The sequence below is a fragment of the Onychostruthus taczanowskii genome, unplaced genomic scaffold, assembly GCF_017590055.1.
Source record: "Onychostruthus taczanowskii isolate IOZ18803 unplaced genomic scaffold, ASM1759005v1 scaffold33, whole genome shotgun sequence".
NCBI classification, from domain to species: domain Eukaryota; kingdom Metazoa; phylum Chordata; class Aves; order Passeriformes; family Passeridae; genus Onychostruthus; species Onychostruthus taczanowskii.
Genome location: NW_024500683.1, coordinates 1,877,342 through 1,898,477, shown reverse-complemented (window position 1 = coordinate 1,898,477; position 21,136 = coordinate 1,877,342). Strand labels below are relative to the sequence as shown.

General features: G+C 38.5%; 1 protein-coding gene across 1 annotated transcript; it reads left to right on the top strand.

Annotated features, from left to right (window-relative positions):
• The first annotated feature begins 139 nt into the window (after window positions 1–139).
• DDX43 (DEAD-box helicase 43) lies at window positions 140–21,084 on the top strand. The gene is made up of 16 exons (XM_041410694.1): window positions 140–455; window positions 997–1,052; window positions 1,452–1,584; window positions 2,911–3,018; window positions 3,457–3,538; window positions 5,794–5,950; window positions 6,036–6,154; window positions 6,444–6,554; window positions 9,146–9,287; window positions 12,683–12,783; window positions 13,537–13,624; window positions 15,129–15,256; window positions 15,824–15,957; window positions 16,696–16,834; window positions 17,578–17,683; window positions 20,977–21,084. Exons 1-16 carry the CDS (start codon window positions 140–142, stop codon window positions 21,082–21,084), a joined length of 2,028 nt encoding a protein of 675 aa, XP_041266628.1.
• The last annotated feature ends 52 nt before the right edge of the window (window positions 21,085–21,136 follow it).

Here is a 21,136-nt window from a genome sequence, read left to right as displayed (position 1 = left end):
GCAGCCATAGAGCCTCCGCCCCCGTGCGGAGCCAGCCAATCACAGCTCAGAGAGCGACCTGCCCCGGCCAATCAGCGCAGCCAGGGCTTGAGACGCGCTAAGCCCCTCCGCATGGGCGGCCGAGCCGGGTGAGGCGGCCATGTCGGACTGGGACGCGAGCAGCGACGAGGAACTGGGCGCGCAGGACTGGCCGCGGGCCGCTGCTGCCGGGCCGCTCTGCTGGTCGCCCAGCACCCCTCCGTGGGGCCGCGCCTCCGTGGAGGGCGGCGGGCGCCGGGGGAAGGGCACGGGGAATCCCGGAGGGGAAGGGTGGGAGCCGCGAGGCGCTGAAGGCTCCGGCGGCCCGAGGCGGGCGGCGCGGCAGCGGCCGCCCCGAGCTGCGGCCGGCCAGGCTCGGGACTCTGAGGCGCCGCTCTGCTTCCACCTGGATAGCGCCCTGGTCGGGGCTCTCATAGGTAATGACGGGTGCCTGACCCGCTGAGGTAAGCGGGTGGGGAGGAGCCGGTCCCTCCCAGTTCCCTGAGGGAATGCATCCCTGCCTTCCGTCAGTCTGGCCGGGGAAGAGCCCCTCGCTCTTCCCGTGCGACTCCCTCTCCACCTGGGCATGGCAGGCTGCTTTTACAGAGTTTCTGCCACTCGCCAGGGAAACTTTTCAACCCTAAAGTGATTGAGTTCATATCTGTTTCTCAAGGCCAGCAGTGTGCAAGTGTTCTGAAGCCCCTCTAGTCACACGCAGGAAGGGTGACAATCTCTTCATCTAGTTTTACTCCTACTGAAGGGCATTCCCCTACACACAAACCTTGCATTTGATTAATTGACAAAAGAGTTACCTACAAACTCCAGCAGTTTGGTGTTAAAAGTTCTTTTATTTGTAGATATATGCACTCATATGAAAGTCTCGGGGTTTGGTCACAAACAAAATACATACAATTAATGTGTAGGTTTGGGCAGTTTGTCCTAAGTCTCTGTAATACCTGCTGTGTATCTTTATAACAGGTAGGGGTGGAGCTAAAATTAAAGAACTTGAGGATTCTTCCGGTTCCAGGATAAAGGTACCATGTGCTGTATGTTGTCAAGAAATGGGCTCTGTTGGGAACGTACTTGGTCTTGTTTCTGTGCAAACCAGTTGGAGGAAGTTGAAGGGTGTTACAATAGCTAATAATATATAGTAATAATGCCACTGTTTTGCAATTTATGGAAAAGAAGTGGAATTGAGGGTGCAACTTGGATGTTATGTGAAAATAGGAAAAGGTTATTGTGTTTTGTTTTTTTTTCCTTAAGTGTGCATTTATTTCCTTCTCTTTTGGAAAAGGGATTAAAGGGCTTTTTCATAGAACAAGTTGAACTTCAGGGAACAAAAGATCAAAAATTGTTTTCAGTATGTGTTCCTGTATAATGTTTGTCTTTGCAGTATGGAAAAAAAAAAAACTCAGTGATGTTTTTGAACATAGGTTACAAGAGGAACCTATGAATCTGAAGTAAAGATTTTTGGCAGCCTTGATGTGCAAAACAAAGCCAAGATGTTGATTGACAATATTATTACAAGTCCTGGACAAAACTATGTTAGAGGTGGGACAGAGAAAGGTATGTGGGGTTGGGGGAAAAATATTATGGATTGTATTCCATATGTTTGGTAGTTTGCTGGAGTGTTTTTTTATTGTTAGTATCTTAAGAAGTAAGTTAATTTCAGCCTTGTTCTTGGGCAATGGCATCTTCTTAAAACAGAAATACCAAGATATCCTCCTTTTTTCAACTATGGAAAGTTTCCTGCTCCCACCAAACTGCCAGGATTCCGTGAAAGCTAGTTCCTGTGTGTTTGCAACAATTTTATGGATGCAGAATGTTATACCACTTTGTTCTTGCATTATCAGTCTGATTCCTCCAAAATAACAGTATTGGCTCTAGTGCAAGTTTTAATCTGGTATCTGTGGAGTATTACAATTCAGTAAACCTTTGTAAAGGTAGTCTGTAAAGTGCTGATCATAGCATGGGCCATGCTGGCTTCCTCCTACTTTTAAGGGATGTTCATGTCTTAAGATTTGATGTTGCACTTCATGCCTGGCTTTACTAGGCTTTTCTGTGCTAGCTTTCTTAATGGATATAGAAATATTTTTTGTACATTTGGATGCTGCTTGTATTGTTGGTATGTCTTGTATGTGCTCCCAATAATTTTTTGCACAGGCAAACACCATCCACAATTGCTGATCTGATGCACTGATGGGGAAGAAGGGATCCAGGAATTATGTTCCAACATTAGAATAAGGACTGGAGTAGTTGTGTGTTTCCTTTTTAGAAGTGTCACAGAAGGTGGATGAGTATGGTTCAAGAGACAAGAAATATTTAAAACGACCTTAGGATTTTGACAGTGTTATCCCTATGTTTCCTGCCTTTCCACTAATTTTCCACACAGCTCTGTTGCTATTTATATCTTCAGGTTAAACTGCACTTACTTAAGAAGTGTTAACCTCATCAAAAAAGAAGTATAGAATATAACTAGACTGAGACTTTATTGTGGTGTTGTTGGATGCTTTAGACCTGAGCTTTGTTCTTCTAGCTGTTAAAGCTTTCTCTCTGCGTATCATCTACTGGTTTCACAAGTTTTTCAAAACCTTGCTGCACAACAAACCTAGTTTATAGCTGGAGGAGAAGCATTTCATGCCCTGTCATTGCTCCCTTTAAGTAGCCAAGATGTTGAAATGTTTCCCTTTTTTTATCAAAACTGAATTTGTACACATTTTAGCAATATTTCAGGGCAGAGATCTAGGAAATAATTTTCCACTTATATATATGTTTCATGTCTATTTAAAATGTATGAGGCCTTGTAATAGAAAACACATGTTTGTTTTGAGGGGAGATTTCTCCCCATGGTTTGTTCCATCAAAGAGCAGCATTTTGTTACTAACTCTGCAGGAAAAGCCTTGGACATCATCAAGCCTGAAAATAACCCAAAGAAACCAGTGATTAACTGGGCTTCTCTTCGAGAAAACAGGGCCAAATATGAATCTATGAAATGGGCAGGTTAGTTTTACGATTTTGATTGTATTATACTTGTCTTTATGTGGTAAATCTGTTGGAATGGTTAAATGTTTCTAATACTTGCTTTGAGATGACTGAATCTTTCAGAGCCCAAATTAGTGAAGTATTTGCAGTGAGCTGGCCATGTTAGCATTTCTCAACATGGTCGTGAAGGGTACTGATTACTGTGCCTAGAGTTAAACCTGCTTACTCGTGTGGTATTTTCAATGTCACCTTTTGAAAATGGTGCTGTTTTGTATGTGGCCACCAGAAAAAAAAAAAAAAAAACCTACATGAGCAATGGCTTTCCATCACTTCCAGCTAGTCTTCTGGCTCAAGGCACTTTCTGGGTCCTGGGCTTTCCATCTTAAGCTTTAGCAGATGTACACTGACTGTATTATTTCTTGCTGATTCAACTTGGATTTTTTGTGATTGTTTAAGGCTTGCCTCCAATTGAGAAAAACTTCTACAAAGAATCACCCAGGACTGCATCTATGTCACAAGAAGAAGTGGAACTGTGGCGGTAAGATCATTTCTTTAGGGAATCATCTGCTTGGCAAAAATCACTATTAAACTGTAAAGCCTAGAAAGTGGGAGATTACATACTGAAACAGAGGCACTAATGCTGGGGTCTTGTAGCAACTTAATGTTTTTAAGAATTCTTTCTTGGGAATGAAACAACTAGCAGATGAGATAATTTTCCAGACAACTAATAAACTTCAGGGATTTTCTGCTTCTCTAAAAATCTTTGATTTAGTTGAATTTCAGAACAGAAAAAATTCATAACAGTTCACTGACTTTTGACTGTTTCTTTGCCTTTCATGAGACAGTATGTTCACATTTTCTAGGTCCTTCCAAATGGGATTGTTCACAGATTGAATACCTTTTGGCTGCAATTTTTTCCCTGCATTTTTTTAGTCAAAATTATTTTCAAACCAAATTCCAACTTTTGTTACTGTTGTCTTCCTTTTTTATCTGTCTTGTTTTTACAAGCACATCCTGGTGACTACATGCTTCAGTTAACTGCATCTCTTTTTTTTGATCCAACAACCTTTATCAGTACCTTGCAAGGAAAACAGATCATCTCTTTCAAGTGATTTGGTTCAGGCCTTGGTAATAGTTACAGCCCTCTTTAGTAGTCTAATGAAGTTAGTGAGCATTACTGCTTTTCTTTTTGCAAGATGTCTTTTTTTCTTTGCATGCCAGAGAAACTTTGCCACAGTGAGCAAAGCATGGAATTGTTTCCAGATGCTTTCACCTTTTCCCTTAAAGTATATGGATGTGTTGTTGTTAGAGCTAGTGAAAATTGCAGGGCATTGTTCTTGTAGGTTAAAAATAGGTACTGAGGAATAGAACTTGTGTGATAATGCAATTTTTTTTCTACTTCATCTAATCAGTTTGCTTTAAGGAAAAAAAGGCAGCAACTGAAAGAAATAATTCTGTAAACATGAGGGGAAGTTCAATTGCTCATTCTTTTCCTAGCTTACACCCCATTTGAAGAAAAGCTTTTTACTGAATGGAGTCTTTAGAGGAGTACAGGACTGAAATCAATATGCTTATGCAGATGACATGGTTTAAAACCAGATGGAAATTAAGCTCCAAGCAGCCACTCTGCTTCCCTCACTCCCTCTGGTGTGAGAGGAACAAAAGGAAGAGATTATGGATTGAGATAAGAATTTACTGGAAAACATCAATGAGATACCAAAAACAGCAACAACACTAATAAAAACATTGTATAAAAGGTGATTGCATGCAAAAATGCTCATGGAAGTCTGACCAACATGACACCACCACACCTGGCACCATGCAGCTCCTGAGACAAAGGAGAAAATGGTGGAAGAAGCTGTCCATGTCCATGGTTTTTTCCCCAAGTCTGAGATACTAAAAAACGATGACGCCAAGCCCTGCTGGTCAGACCATCCGCACCACCTCGCCTCTCCAATCACCATTTACTCTCCTGGGAAAAGGAACAAAATGGCCATGGAGAGGGTCATTGTCTTTTTCTTCCCCAGGAAACCACACCCTCTTTCTCCTGGAAAGTGAAAATCCCCTTCACCCCTCAATGATGATTTGGGTGATACAGAGTAACAATGTAGGCATGCCCACCTGGCTTCAAGCTTTCCTCACTGCCAGTGGGAGAAAATTAACTCTGCCCTTGGCTGAAACTAGGACAGCATATTAATAGCTCTAAATTGGAGGAAGCCTTGGAACAGCAGTTTTTAATATAGTCTTTTATATGTGTTGTGATTTGGGTCTTGCCAGCTTTTAGGGGCTTGTTGTTCCAGGGTTTTTTTTGGAGCTTGTCTTACTGGTCAAGTTCTTTTTCCAAAATTGTTCTGTTGGTATTCTCCAGAGCATCCAGGTGGCTGCTCTGAAAACAGTTGGGGGAGGTTTTTGTCAGAATATAGAATTCTGACTGATAAGGTGAAGATATTCATCTGAATTCTGGGTTGTCTTTGGCTTTAAAAACTAGTCATACCTGCTTAATTTGTAATCAGGTATAATTGTAGCCTGATAGGAGTGCAGTTCGTGTTAATAACCATATATAACTTCAAATTAGTCATTCTTAAGAAAAAATGGTAATTGATACCTCTGGGAGAAGTGTTCCTATAGAAGGACATTAAAGAAATATAGAAGACTAATTCAGTCCCATTCAAGAGCCTGAACTTGTTTTTTCTTGTTCAACAAGTTCAAAAAAAGTTAAGAAACACAGTATTTTATGTTAGCTCTAATTTTGCAGATAGTGAGACTTTAAAACAATTGCACTACTTTATACAGGAAAGAAAATAATGATATAACTTGTGATGACTTGAAAGAAGGTGAAAAGCGCTGCATTCCCAATCCTGTTTGTAAATTTGAAGATGTATTTGAGCATTATCCTGATATTATGGCCAATATAAGAAAAGTTGGTTTTCAAAAGCCTACACCAATTCAGGTATGTCTTCAATTTCAATGACTCTTTAACTGAACCTTAAGAGAAAAATGAAGTCTACATTTAAGTATTTGTTGTTTTATGTTAGTCCCAGGCATGGCCAATTATACTCCAAGGAATTGATCTTATTGGTATAGCGCAGACTGGTACTGGGAAGACATTAGCATACTTAATGCCTGGATTCATTCACTTGACTTCACAACCAATGTAAGGACTACTCACAGGTCTGATTTGTTTAGCTGTGCATACTTCCCCCTGCACTTACTTCCTCCTGCACCCAACTCCTGAAATGATTTTCTAGTAATGAAGATAAAAGTCATATTAAAAGAAAAAAAAAAATATAAATCTGATGGAATAAGCACCAAATTTGTCACCATAGATTCCATTAGCAGCAGTTTACAGAGGAGGCCTAGAACAGTATAAAAATGTTCAGTGTCAAGCATGATGGACTTCGCCCATCCTTATATACCAACATTCTAAATATGCTTTGTTGCAGATCCAAAGATCAGCGTGGGGGACCTGGAATGCTAGTTCTTGCTCCCACTAGAGAACTGGCACTTCAAGTAGAGGCAGAGTGTTCAAAGTATGCATACAAAGGAATTAAAAGGTAGTCTTGCTTTTCACTGGCTGGTTAAATAATATCTTTTTTCGCCTACCAGTTATGACTTAATTTAACTACTACAATAATTGCATTTAAGAGGGGAGGAGATAGTAGTAAATGCAGAGTTTATATTTTCCCAGTTTTCAGAATTTCTGTTTTGACTAATCTCATGGTCAAAGCTACTTTGATGTAGCTTTTCTGCTTCTTTTCCTTCTGAGTTGACAGCTAAGAAGAATTACACAGAATATGCTGACTTGAAAGGAACAAGGATCACCAAGTCCAGCTCTTAGTCCTGCATAGGACATCCCCAAGAGTCATACCATGTGACTGAGAGTGTTGTCCAAACACTTGAACTGCATCAGGCTGGTGCTGTGATCACTTCCCTTTGGAGCCTGTTCCAGAGCCTATCCACCCTCTGAGTGAAGAACCTTTCTCTAATATCCAAACTGAAACTCGCCTGACACAGCTTCAGGCCATTCCCTCAGGTCCTGTCTCTGGTCACCACAGAGCAGAGATCAGAGCCTGCCCCTCCTCTTCCCCTCACGAGCAAGCTGTAACTGCAGCGAGGACTCCCCTCAGTCTCCTCCAGGCTGAACAGACCCAGTGCCCTCAGTTGCTCCTCACAGCTTCCCCTCAAGGCCCTTCACCATCTTTGTTGCCCTCCTTGGACACTTTCTAATAGTTTAATATTTTTCTTCTATTGTGGCACCCAGATCTGCCCCCAGCACTCGAGGTGAGGCTGCCCCAGTGCAGAGCAGAGCAGGACAATCCCCTCCCTTGCCCAGCTGGTGATGCTGTGCCTGATGCCCTCCAGGACAGGGTTGGCTCTCCTGGCTGCCATGGCACTGCTGGCTCATGTTCAGCTTGCATTGACCAGGATCCCCAGGTCCATTTCCATGGCACTGCTTTCTAGTATCCCATTCCCCAGTCTGTCTGTGTATGTCCAGGGTTGCCCATCCCAGGTGCAGAATCCAGCGCTTTCCCTTGTTGAACTTCATGTGGTTGGGAGTTGCCCAGTCATCTGATTTGTCAAGGCCCCTCTGCAGGGCCTTCCTGCTCTGGAGGGAGTCAGCAGCTCTTCCCAGTTTTGTATTGTCTGTGAACTTGCTTAGTACCTCTTCCAGTCCTGCCTCCAAGTCATTTATGAAGATGTTATGAGGGCCAAAGATGGAGCCCTGTGGGGCTCTTCTAGTGACAGGTCACCAGTCTGATGTCACCCCATTCGCTGTAACCTTTTATGCCTGACCTGTGAGCCAGTGGCTAACCCATCCCATGGTGTGTTTATCCAGCTGTGAGCTTGACATTTTGTCTAGAAGGATACTGTTAGAGGTAGTATTGAGAAGGCTTTACTGAAATCCAAGCAGGTTGCATCAGCTGGCTTCCCTTGATCATCCTGGTGGGTTACATTGTCTTAAAAGGAAGTCAGGCTTGACAAGCAGGACTTCACCCTCATGGAGCTGCTGGCTGTGGCCATTGTCTTACCTCCCAGAATAATCTTCTCTATAACTTCATCAGGGACCTTTCTGGATTCCAAAACCACTCAAAAATCATTGAGAGACTTTGCGATTACATCAGCCAGCCCTTTGAGGATTTTGGTACAAATCCCATCATGCCCCATAGATCTGTAGAAATTCAGCTGGAGCAGCAGATCCTGCCTAATTTGCAGCTCAGCTGAGAGTGGATCATTCTGGCAGTTGTGGTTCTCCAGTTCAGGGCACTGAAATCCCCTTGGTGCATCGTCTGTGTTGAAGACAGCGGCAAAGAATGTGTTAAACAGCTCTGCCTAGTCTTTGTCCCTCTTTGTGAGGTGACATCCTCATCCTGTAATGCGCCAATGTTATTTTTATGCTTCCTATTGCTACCTTCTCGTAGAACACACCTGGCTTTCTTTTCTAAGAGATTACATTGCTGAATAATGTTCAGGTTCTAGCCCACACAAATCTTTTTGTAATGTCATCTTCTAGCACTTTGGCCCTGAGTCATATATTTAATCTCTTTTTTTTTGTTGTTTTTTTGAACTTTATGGTATTTTCATCAGCCCATTTCTCTAGGCTTTTTGTGGTTCTTCTGGTGAAAACCTAATTCTCCCGAGTGTATCAGCTCCTTCCTCAGTTTGGTTTCATCCACAAACCTGCTAAATGTAGATCTTCATTTAAGCAATTAAACAGACATTACTGTGCTTTGAAACTTGCTTTTGGGGATCTCTGTTAACTTTGTGTAGCACTCTGAATAAGTTTTACAGTCACCCCCACAGAAAAACATCTCACTTTTGATGGTATTATTAGGAAAATCGATGCATCCTTTCATATGTTAATCTATTTTTTGTATAAATATTTTCAGAAGAACCCAAAACATACGAGCTATCTTCCCTTCACAATTACTTTCACTGCAGTTTCAGCAGAAAGCTATTGCTGAACTGTTGAGGGAGTGTCATTAAGTGTTAATTTTATTAATTACTGCAATACTGTCAATCACACTTATTGTATTCCTTCCACTTGTTAATATCAGGTGACACTTATAAAGCAACATGGTGGCATTTATGGATTGACTTTAGCTGAAATCTAATACACTATGTCTAAAACTGTTTTGTTTTACAGTATTTGCGTCTATGGTGGTGGGGACCGGAAAGGACAGATAGACATGGTTACCAAAGGTGTGGATATTGTTATTGCTACTCCTGGCAGACTGAATGATCTTCAAATGAACAACTTCATAAATTTGAAGAGCATAACATATTTGGCAAGTAACTGATATGCAATGAGTAATGCACCAGCTGGGAAATGGTTGACTCAGTTTGAATTTAAGCCTTAATGGAGTTTTTTTAAACTTCCCAAGTATTAATTACAATACAGCTTAGGTGTTGGAGGGATGATTCATACTTAGTGTAATTGCACTGCAGATGTGAAATATTCCCTAGGAAAAATAGGCTTTTAGCACAGCAAGCATTTTAAAGATGCTAAATTGTTTTTTCAGTAATGGCATTCTAAAATTCATTTTGTCAGGATTAGTTACTAATGGATGAAATGCCGTTCTGAAGCTGTCTTTTCCTTTTCTTTTTAAAGGTTACCAGTGTCTCAATTTTTTATTAGAACTTGTGTGGTAGCAGAATCACACACAGATATTTAAATGTTGGGGGACTGACTTTCTTTTGATCTCAGTGGGAAAACAGCCTTATAAACGTTATTATAATCCTTATGTCTTCATTTTGTTTTTGCCTTTTCCTGTGCTGAACAGGTAAGACCAGTGCTGTTTGTAAAATGCTTCCATGTATTCAATGTATTTCTAACTTGTCTGTGAATTGTTGCCTAGTTTGACAATTTGGCCATCCTCTCTGTCCACCCCACTACCCTGTGAGAGTTAAATTCTCTCAATTTTGTGACAAGTTAGCTCCAATTCTAAGTGATAGTTGTGAGCTTACTGGCAAGGCCAGCTGTGGTATAGCATCATTATAAATTTGGCCATTTGGGAAAAAAGTTTATCACAGGAAGACAGTAGAGTAGCATTCTGTAGAAGACTAACATGTAATTGCTGAGCAGGAGGAAAACAGGCCTGAAAACCTTCATTGTGAGGATTATAGGAGCATAGGTCACCTTTCTGCCAGGGTGAAGTATAGTCATACCACAGGCACACACTGGTTCCATGGGTATTGAACCAAAAGCATGTTTCAGTGTGTGCAGCATATACTGCAGTATGACATTGCTAAAAAGAATTAACTATCAAATTGAAAAATATGATTGTGTGAAGCAGGAGGAGAGGCATTTTTTTGTTGCACCACTAGCAGTTAAATGCTTTCAGAAGAACCAGTGCAAGGACCATGTATTGTGATGTGGTTAAGGTCTCATGCCTCAGACTTTAAGGAAATTCTGTGCTACCAAAGCCTCATGTGAAAAATTGGACATTAAAAATTCTATCTTCTTGTGTTCTTCCTATATCCATCCTTATTTCTTGTGCTTTTCAATATATATGATGCTATCTGTTTTCAGAGGTTCATTTTGAGTTTTCAGCCAACAAATAATTTAATCTTGCAGCTTTGCTTTAGGAAAAAAAGAGTGGTAATAGATTTAGCATTTACCACCTTGCATGAAGAACACTCTTCATTGAAGAGTTTAATTTACAGTTTTCATTTAAAGATATTACTGAGTCTTAGGAAAGTTCCCAAAGTAAACTGAGTATTACTGATGTGATACAGTTGTTTCCCAAAGGACTTCCAAGATCATACTGGGATACAATTGTTAAAACCCAACCAAATGTACCACCCCCCAGAAAAGAAAAACAACACCACAAAACCAGGCTCTGTTAATTAGGTAGTGGACCCAAGGTGAATTTGAGGTTAGAATTTCTCTTCTTGCCTGACAGAACCGCCAAGGTGATCAAGTCTTGATTCAGATTTTTAGGAAGCTATTTATTCAAGATTGGCTGATGTTTTTCAGTATTTCAGATGTAAGTGTGTAGATTCTGTCATAAACAGCCTTTTGATTGTTCAAAATACATGTCATATGAAAATATGCTTTTTGTTTCCCTGTGTTCAGTGTAAATCAGTATTCATTCATCAGCAGTCTGATGAAATAATCTTAATTCCTTGGACTTCAGGCTGATAAAGCAGAAGGAAGGAAATTGGAATTGTGCATGAATAATTGGGAAACATTTAGGAGAAAGTGTGATTAAAAATGTATATGTATAAATCATGAAGGAGGATGTAAAAGGTAGATTGGAGTAGTGCTTTTTATTCTTCAATACAAAAAAAAAGTAAAAATTTATTGCCAAGAAATAGAACTAAAATGAACAATATTAACAAACAAAGAAATATATAAATATTTAAAACCTAAAATTATGTCCATTGAAGGACATTTAATTTATAAACCAGGATGTGGCTGTGACACATTGGAAAAAATCAGTACTAATAACTATTTGACATATATTTGACATATAATACAGCCTTTAATCATAGTGAAGCCTCTATCAGAAAGAAGAAAAGTAAATTTCAGCTACCTGATCCATCTATTAGACACAGATGCTTCCTTTTCCCTCTGTAGCAAAGTGCCAGTGAGCTTAATAGCATAGAAAGCTTCTACTGCTGAAAAAGGCATAGCAACCAACTATTTATGTAAAATCAGTGATGTTTCAGCCTTGCTATTCAATTAGAATTCATGTAGTTAATGACACCTCCATGAGCCCTCTAAAAATAAAGAGAATTAAATCAAGAAATAGAATTCTTGTCTTGTCTCTCAGTTGATAATTTGTGGTTATTTCAGAGATTGGCATAAATAATGTACTAAACCCCTTTAATAAAATATCAGAGAATAATGGAGCAGCAAAATTAGGACATTAGAAAGGGATTATCATCAACAGTCTTGTATTTCCACATAAGTGACTAAAAATTGTCAATACTTAAAAGCACAATCCATGTAACTTTAATTTTCGAATAGAGTTTCTATAAATCAAAGGAGATAAATGAGTCTCAGATGTCAGCCTTCTTTCTGTGTATGAGACTGAAAACATTCACAACTGTGCTTGTATATTAGTTCCAAAGAGTTGTTCTCGGAGCTCCAGCTCACTTGTTACTTCTGGCTTTTTTTACCAGATGACACAAGCTTGTGTTCTGGGAGTTGTGCAGTGTCCTAGTGTGTTCCAGAATGTATGCTCTGGCTTTTTTCCTACTTCTAATGAGGACCTAAATTGACAAGTGATATTTTGATCCTGTGTGAGTTCTCTAATGAGGTAGAAAGGAGATTTCCCCTTCAAAATGCAAACAGTTTCTTACATGTGTTGAGCAGGTTGCTCCCCTCTGTGTTTGGTTGGTTATGGGTTTTTGGGGTTTTTCTAGTTTGTGCTTAGTTTTAGCCATCAACCTAATTATTGGTAAAACAAACAGTTGTTGTTTTTTTTCATTGACTTTAAATAGTCTTAAAGAAACTGTGAATTTTCTTGTTTTGCCTACAAATATAATACTGAATGAAAAAGTGTCAAGGAAATTGAAGAGGTGGAATAGAAGTTGAACAGGTCTTGCAGTAAGTTATGGAGAAGATTCTGCAATTAAAAGAGTTACCATTAAAATCTTTTTCTGTGTAATTTCCTGCTGAAACAAACTCTTATCTGAGGCACTAGGCAGAATAAATAACTTTGTTTCTGAACAGGTTTTAGATGAGGCTGACAGAATGCTGGATATGGGATTTGAACCACAGATAATGAAGATCCTAATTGATGTGCGTCCTGACAGACAAACTGTTATGACAAGGTATCTAAACATGATAGTGCTCAGGACTTGAACATAAGGTTACTGAACAAGTTAATTGTTATTGAACAAGTTAATTTCAAACCAAATGTGTTCAGTTACTAAAATTTTTACTAGTTTTCTTTCTAATTTGGTCTAGTCAGTCCAGGTGAGTCATTTGACAATTTTTTTTTCATTTTGTGGTGACTTTTCTGATTTTTCGCATCAGATATAAGGACAGTTGAGTTGTCCCAAAAACTGGAAGGTATCCTGGGAGTGCTGGAATTTGCCATATCAATTTGAAATGCCAACTTACAGTTCTCCATCTGGGACCAAATGTATTTCCTGACTTTCTGATCAGTATCTCTGCTAGTCTGTACCTAGATTAATTTTGAAATTATGCAGCTTTTGGGTACTTAACAATCAAATATCCCAACAATAATTTTTGTTCCTGTATTTTGCATTTAAGCTGTTGTTTTAGAAAACAGACTAGAAACTTGCTTATTGGGTATTGTTCAACTACTAAACTCAGCTGAGGCTTCAATAGAAAGATTCCATAATTGTTGCCCGTACTTCTAACTGACAAAATTACCTTTTAAGCTCGAGTGCTGTTTACTGTTAACTTAAGATTAGTTAAACTCTATACTGTTACTTGATATCTGTTTTACTGTGCATAAGAAAGGAAAGAAAAGAAGAATATGGTGAAATTAATGAATTGGAGAAGATTTGGCACACTATTCTCATGTGTGTGTGTTTTCCTCTTCACTTCCTGTCTAGTGCTACTTGGCCTGATGGTGTCCGTCGCCTAGCAAAATCCTACTTGAAAAATCCCATGATTGTGTATGTCGGCACTCTTGACTTAGCAGTAAGTTGTCCTGTTCATTTTTGGTTTTTCCCCTTCCTTTTGTAGGAGAACCTATGTTTAAGCCAGGAAATGTTTTACTTGTAACTATCTGTATGTAAGTAAATGCACATATCTTTTGTAATCAATCTGCGCTTTCAAGAAACAGCTCCTTGCTATTTGTTTTAAAGTTTCCTTAAAAGTTCAGAAAAATTTAAAAAGTATAAACCAACATGTTTGCTGTATCCACATCTGGAAGTCTTAGCTCTTCAGTAGAAGACATAACAGGTGATGAGTATCAATCATATTGAATGTTCTACTTCACAGTGCCAAATGTTTTTGTGTGATCCCTTGGTTTTGCAGCGTTAATTTTAGTTCAGCAAGTTCTTGTTCTTTATTTGGTTTTCCTTCTGAAGATCTTCCTTCTAAGGCATACAGCTCCTTATCTAAATTTGTGTTTCCTAACTGCATCTTTCTCAAATGGAGTGGGAGATTTGTACTAAACTCTTGGAGGACACTTGTGTATAGCAGGAAGTATGTGTTAGAGTAAGAACTGTCTTTAAAGTCCAAAACTTCTAACATATGGGTGTAGTTGCTGGTTTGTCATTGCTGTGCACCTGTGTGTAGTTGGCTTCAATACCAGCAAGAATTTACAGAAACAGTGGTTTGCCCAAGATCTTAGGAAATTTTCCTTTTCAGTTCCATTTTTTTTAGTGATAGGGAATGAGGAAAACTAATATCTAGTACACTTTTCAGTAGAAATAGAGACAAAGTGTGCTTTTTGTGTGTTCTGTTCAGAACTACACTTTTATCAAAGGGCAATTCTTGTCAGGATTGGAATTTGAGAGACATCAACTGCTCTTGTAGCTCTATTCCCTAGGGCATTAATCTCTTTGTACAGGAGCTTCTCCCAGTTGAAGAGGTGACATCTGGTGGGGAGAAGGGTCCCCATGTGGAGGGAGGATCTTTGTCTACTTAATTGAATCTTCAACTCTTGCCACAAGATCAGGATACCATGCCATGAGAATGTCTAGACATTTTATCCTACTTATTAATTATACCTTAGATATTCTGTGGTAACCTTCAGAGGTAATGAAGTAAAGTTTTTAATGAACTGTTATTGGAATAGTTAGAACTGATCATTTCAAAGAGATTTACAGCATCTTTAAAAACCTGTAATTTCAAGTAAGACTGCCAGCTAGCTCTGGAATAACATAAAATATTAGCAAGTTAAAGAACTTAAATGTGTTTTTCACAAATAGATTTCTTTCACTTCACTAATTGGTACCCTTTAAATCTCTGCAAATAAATGGTTTGGCAAACTGCTTAAAGGTAAATTTTATTATTCTCCTAAAGCAATGAGGAAATAAGAAATCTGCATTGTTTGAACTCCAAACTGATACATATTAAAATAATTTTTTATGATATCATATATTACTAGTTTTATAACATGGCAATATGGGAATTAACAGAAAAAAATATTATTGTAATCTGTTTCTACCTAACATTCCTTTTTGCTGTTTGACAGGCAGTAAGCACAGTACAACAAAAAGTTATTGTTATCCCCGAGGAGGAAAAGAGAGCTTTCATGCATAGCTTCATTAAGTCTATGAAGCCAAAAGATAAGGTCATCATTTTTGTGGGCAAAAAGCTTACGTATGTAATCGCTTCCCAGTATCATCTCTGTTTGGGGTTTTTTTCCTAACAGAAATACTGAATAGTTTCTTAGTTTACATATTAACTATCAAGTGTAGTACCTGTTTTACACAGTGTGGTACTAGTAGTATTATTTATTTATTTCTTCCTTCAGACTGACTGGCAGTTTGTATCTTTTTTAATCTCATTAATGGTGGTGGTAAGTCTCAGTTTCACGTAGCTCACGTGGGATGTTTGGATTCTTGGGGATACATCAATGTGATGTACTGTTTACTTTCATACACCTCTGGTGCATGCAAGACCTGATTAATGTGGGGGTGATCATTGTATCATACTTGAACTTTTTGAGTGAACAACACAAAAATTATGTAGTATTTCTCTAAAGTATAAACAAAGGTAACCATTTCTATGTGGATTAGACTTGCTTTCCTGTTTTATAAGTATCAGCTGACCTCGGTAACATTATGTCCTTAAGCACACATTTAGCTTTTGCTGTCACGTTACTGTCTTTTTTGTCTAAATCTAGATACTGCACTATTTCGTTTATTTTTTTAATTCTGTTTTAAGAGCCATGGCTTTATTTCACCCTAGAGCTGATGACTTGGCAAGTGACTTTGGTATCCAAGGAATTCCAGTACAGTCACTTCATGGCAACAGGGAGCAATGTGATCGAGAACAGGCTTTGGATGACTTCAAGAAAGGTGAGTTTATACTGAAGTACTGGTTTGTTTAGGCCAGGCTTTTAAAGTTTGTTCTGTTCAAAACTTGTCTATTTCTAAATGTCATGTCTCTTTAGTACTATAGAAATTAAAATATTAAAGAGCTCTGAATTATACATTTTCTTTGTTAATTTGACAAAAAAAAAAGAAAAAAAAAACCACAGCAAACAAAGAGATTTCTCTTCAACAAAATTCTGAATATTTAGAAGTTTAATAATTTAAAGTAAGGCTTATTTTACTTTTGACATTTCTGGAAAAATTTTTATTGTATGTCTACAGAATGGTAAATTTAAATGTCAGATAATGGTGCTTTCAGTGAAACAGTCCTGCTGCAGATTATGCTAGTAGGGTTGTGTGAACACAATTCAGGGTTACATGAGCACATGCTAATAAAAGACTCATGCTGTGACAAGAGTGTCAGCTGAGAATATAGTTGTTGAAATTTTTGTTCTTTGGACAGACTCTTTATATCAACCAGGCATATTTCTTACTTTTCCTGCACTCTGTTGTTCTACTTGTGAAATGCAAATAATAGCAAAATGACATTTTGAGTGCTTACTTACCAGTTCATTTTTGGAGCTAACTCAGTGTGACATTCAACAAGCATATTTTTACTTTGTGTTAAGAAGATTAAGTGCATTATAAGCTAGAAAATCAATAGACTGGAGTATGTTTTCTGTTTGTTCCATAAACTCCCATTCTCTTCTTGTCATACTGTAGGCAAAGTTCGAATATTGGTGGCTACTGACTTGGCATCCCGTGGCCTCGATGTGCACGATATTACTCATGTTTTCAACTTTGATTTCCCTCGCAACATTGAAGAATACGTTCACAGAGTAGGTCGTACTGGAAGAGCAGGGTAGGTGTTTAGCAGAAAACAGTCATGTATTATCAGTGTTTTGTTATGTTTTATGCACTGCATAGGTGTTTTTCTTGTCAAATTCTAGAGGCTGCAGGTGATGTGGGGTGGGGGAGTGAAGACTTCAGTCTATCAAAGTAGGTTCTAGAAACACACTGATTTGTCTTTAAATGAGTTCACTGTTAAATTGAAGGCAAACAAGTCTTACACTTTCCTGTTATTGAATCAAGAGTGTTTGAAAGCTGGTTTAAATATGAGGAAGAATTAGAAAAGCAATGTGCATTGTTACTTCCTTGTTTATCTCTTCATGAGCTGCTGATTTATTTAGTTTTCTAGACAGCACATTGCAAAGAAGCAGCTGTAGGCTCAAAGTTTGCAGCCAATCATGGTGGTGTAGTTTAGTGGTAGTTCTTTTGGATGCTGCTTTCCCAGGCTAGTACAAGTGTGATTTTTCTCATTTAATCATATGAATGTGTGTCTCTTCATACTTAAATATGTTGCCATTATGCTATGTTTATTATCTAAAAATCTAAATCAGGTGTGCATTTGCTCCATTTTAGGTGAATTGCTGTATTCTGATTTTTATGAAGAGTTGTTCTCTGTCATGTGCAGAGTTAATGCTCAATCCACTTCTATCAGCTCAGTAATATTGCCTGTAGTACAGTTCATTACTGCCTAGGTCAGTAGCACAAGCCTGGCCAGAGTTGTTTGGAGGGTCAGCAGTTGTTTCCTTCCTCGTTTAGGCGCTCCGGGGAGGCAGTAACACTTGTCACGAGCAATGATTGGAGGTTTGCGTCCGAGCTGATTGACATTCTGGAAAGAGCAAACCAAGTAAGAATACATTACTGGGTAAGGTTTATATTGGTTCTGGGTTAGCATCTGAAGCAGGTCATGAAGGTCTAAGACTATTTAGACCCTTCTTGGTGAGTGTTTGTGGTGTCTCAGGGAAAGACAATGGGTATTTCAGTCTGACTTGTCCTAGGTAGCCTTAGCTGTATTTTACCTACAGATGAGTCCCAGGAAGGAACTGCCAACCTTAGCCAAAGCCTTCCATGTCCAAAGAAAAAGTAATTAACATACACATTGAGGTCTGCAGAGAAATAATAGGGTTTATTTTATTTGATAAAATTTTATTCCATTTTTATTCCATTTCACTTTTGGATGCATTACCAATTTCTTGTTTAACAGTATAAATATTAACAATACTTGTATCAGAAGAAGCTCAACTATCTTCTCTGTATATTGTATCTGACAGTTGTGACGCCTGCATGTACTTTTCCAAGCTTTATTATTGATGCTTGTAAATAGTATGGGGAGTGGAACTGGAATGCAATCTCTTTCTTTAAAGAAGCATATTTTTATTTGATACCATATTTGAGAAAACAGATAATTGTGGTACTGTTTCTTGCTGTAACAAAGAACAACATTTTGCCTGATTTACAGTAAACCCCCAGTTCAAGTCCTGACTTGAACTGAAATTTTGTTTGTTTGGGTTACAGTGTTTGTTTGGTTTTTTGGGTGGGAGTTTGAGTGCACACTAAATGGATTTTATCTAGAATCTGCAGTTTTTACTATAGACACTTACTCAGACTTTAAACCCTGGGTTAGAACTTCACCTCAGTCTTGTTTTATAACTCTTCTTTGAAAGATATTATGTTGCTTTATTGCAAACCTAGTAAGGTGCTTTTGAGGGAGGAAGAGGAGAAAAAAAAGGGTGTAGAAGAATAGTTGCCTAATAATTCCTTAAGTTGCAAATTTGGGGTTTTTGGTTGGGGTGAGGCTTTTTTGCTTTTTTTTTTCTTCAGAAAATAAAGAGGTGAAACCAGTAATGATACTGTGAAGGTACTTTAGAGGTGCCTTCAGTTTTTTGTTCTGAGTTAGCAATTACATTTCAAGTCTTGTCTCCAGCTGCAGATTGCAAAGTTCCCAGACTGGTTGTGGGTGTTTTGTAATGTGTGATAGTTCAACTGGGAACAAGTCTCTGAGTTCAGAGGAGAAAAGAGGAACTCTGAATCCTTGCTTTCAGAAGTTACTATTAGTCATAACATCATTCTCAAACTTAGTTATGTCTGATAGAAAGGAAGTACCCCTACTGACAAAGAGTTGGGGTTTTTTCTCATTATAAATGAAAATACCATTGCTTCAGTCTTAAAGCATCATGTAAGAGAGAACTGAAGGCTCAGAATACTTTGATTTCAAAACAAGTTAGTTGCTTTTGTTAGTCAAACAAAAGTTCTCTGTGATTTTGAATCTACAGAAATATAAAGAAAAAACAAGTACAACAAAAAGGTGTCTGTTTCATGCTGAAGGAGTCTTTTATATATAAATGCTTATTAATAAGCATGGACAGATTTATTGGAAAAACAGTAATCTCTGTGATACCAAGAAAAGCATTCCATATAAATTATGGCATCTTTATCCTTTTCTCACTTGCATGACCCTACCCTAGCTTGTATGTTTAACAGATATACAGATTGTTAATGAAAAATTTCAACAAGCCACTAGATGCTGGATATTACCTCACTGAGATTTTTGTTTCTATATCCTCACTTCCCACTCTTGACTTGTGCTTGCTCAAAAATCACTCTTGCAAGAAATTGGTTTGGAATAAGTTATGCTTCAAGCCCTAGGGGGAGGATTTGATACTGAGGAAGAAAATCATGCCATGATTCAACTGAAAAATAACTTTGTCTCATTACTTCTATCTCCATTGATAAGTCCGTTGTGCCTTTCAGCTAGAGATACGTTAACTTTATTTTTAAATGATGTTTGAAACTTAGGCAGAATGGACTCTTCCAGAGTATTCATATTTTGCCAGGATAGTTGCTTACCAGTAAGAGCAATACAGCACATAAGACATATACTAGCAAGCTGTCCCTCATGCCAGCTCAAGCAAAAGTTACTGATAGCAAATGGCAAGCATTGCTCAGTTGTGAAGCCTGACAAAAGAGATGGAAACTAGAGGAATATGACTTCCTGCTCCACCAGACCTTTTGTCCTGGCTGCATTCTCCACCTGTTCGAGCATTGCCAAGCCCAGGCACATTTAGGGAGGCTTTAAGGGATTTACATGTGTTTGTCCTCTGCTGTTTGCACTGTATTTGTGCCACTGGCAGACACAAATGACACAGACAGAGCAATCATATCAATAGCACGTTCACACAGTGCCCTTTGCTCTGATCAGGAAACTGATTCTGGAGAGGACTTGCACCGATGGCCACGTGCCATTGCAGATTGCTGAAGTGGGCTGCTTTGACAGATCAGTCATCTGAGACCTCTTGACAGTACAGTTGCCTGCTGTGCTTTTTGCAGTAAACATTGCATTAATGTCAAAATTTTGCCCAACCTGGTTTAAAGTCTTGTTGGGTACTGCCTTTGTTCTTGAGCAAAATAGTGGTATCTGGGTTTTTTTTTCATCACTGTCACTCATCTAAGAAATCTGTCTGTAATTCTTCACTTCTAGCCTCAGTTGTTAAGAACTCTGAGGTGAGAGTGTTTTGATGATACTATTCACCTTTTCCACATAATTACAAACTTGCCAAAACCTCCTGTGGCTCTTGGTAAGGTGCTCTTGCGACCTCCCAGTGGTGGGAGATTTGACCATTTTCTCCTGCCCCTCTTTGCTTGTCTTTTAGCTCTGTTCTAAGCATGTGATAACCATTCCTATGACAGCACTTTAAGTCACAAAGTTTCTCTTCAGAGGGTCTTAAAACTTTCATAAGGAATTTAATACAAATCAACATTCAATAGATGTATATAGTATATCACCTTTAAGTGGCACTGGATGTTTTTACCAGCTGTTTCTTAGAACTAAAAGATCCATTTCTGTTGAACTAGAATGTTGTAATTAGTAATTATACGTTGCCATCGGTTATGGTGATACAAGCATAGATATATTATTGAAAATCGAGACACACTATGATAATTATTTTTTGGTGTATTTCAGTACACCTTATGTACTGAAATCTTATGAAAGATTTCTCTCTGCATTTTTGCAGAAAAAAATCTGCAAAGCGACAGGAGCCAGATAAATAATGAAATCAAGTTTGGGAACACACAAATCAATAGCATTTTCATAAAGCACTCTGAAAGTTTATATTTATTTAAAATTCACCTTGGTTTTTTTGCCTGCTTTCTTAATAGGTAGTTCCTGACAAGCTTATTGCAATGGCAGAAAGATACAAACAATCACAAATGAGAAAAGAAATTGAAAAGGATATACAAAGACCTTGGAGAAAGCCCTCAAAATAAGTGTAGTCCTTTGAAGCTACTGAAACAGAGAAAGTGATTTTAATTAGTGTTA

Excerpts from the sequence above, each read along its gene's own strand:
- DDX43 (XM_041410694.1), top strand. The coding sequence starts at position 140 with ATGTCGGACTGGGACGCGAGCAGCGACGAGGAACTGGGCGCGCAGGAC. Across the intron at positions 12,784-13,536 it reads AGACAAACTGTTATGACAAG|TGCTACTTGGCCTGATGGTG; the intron begins GTATCTAAACAT and ends CTTCCTGTCTAG. Across the intron at positions 13,625-15,128 it reads TCGGCACTCTTGACTTAGCA|GCAGTAAGCACAGTACAACA; the intron begins GTAAGTTGTCCT and ends GCTGTTTGACAG.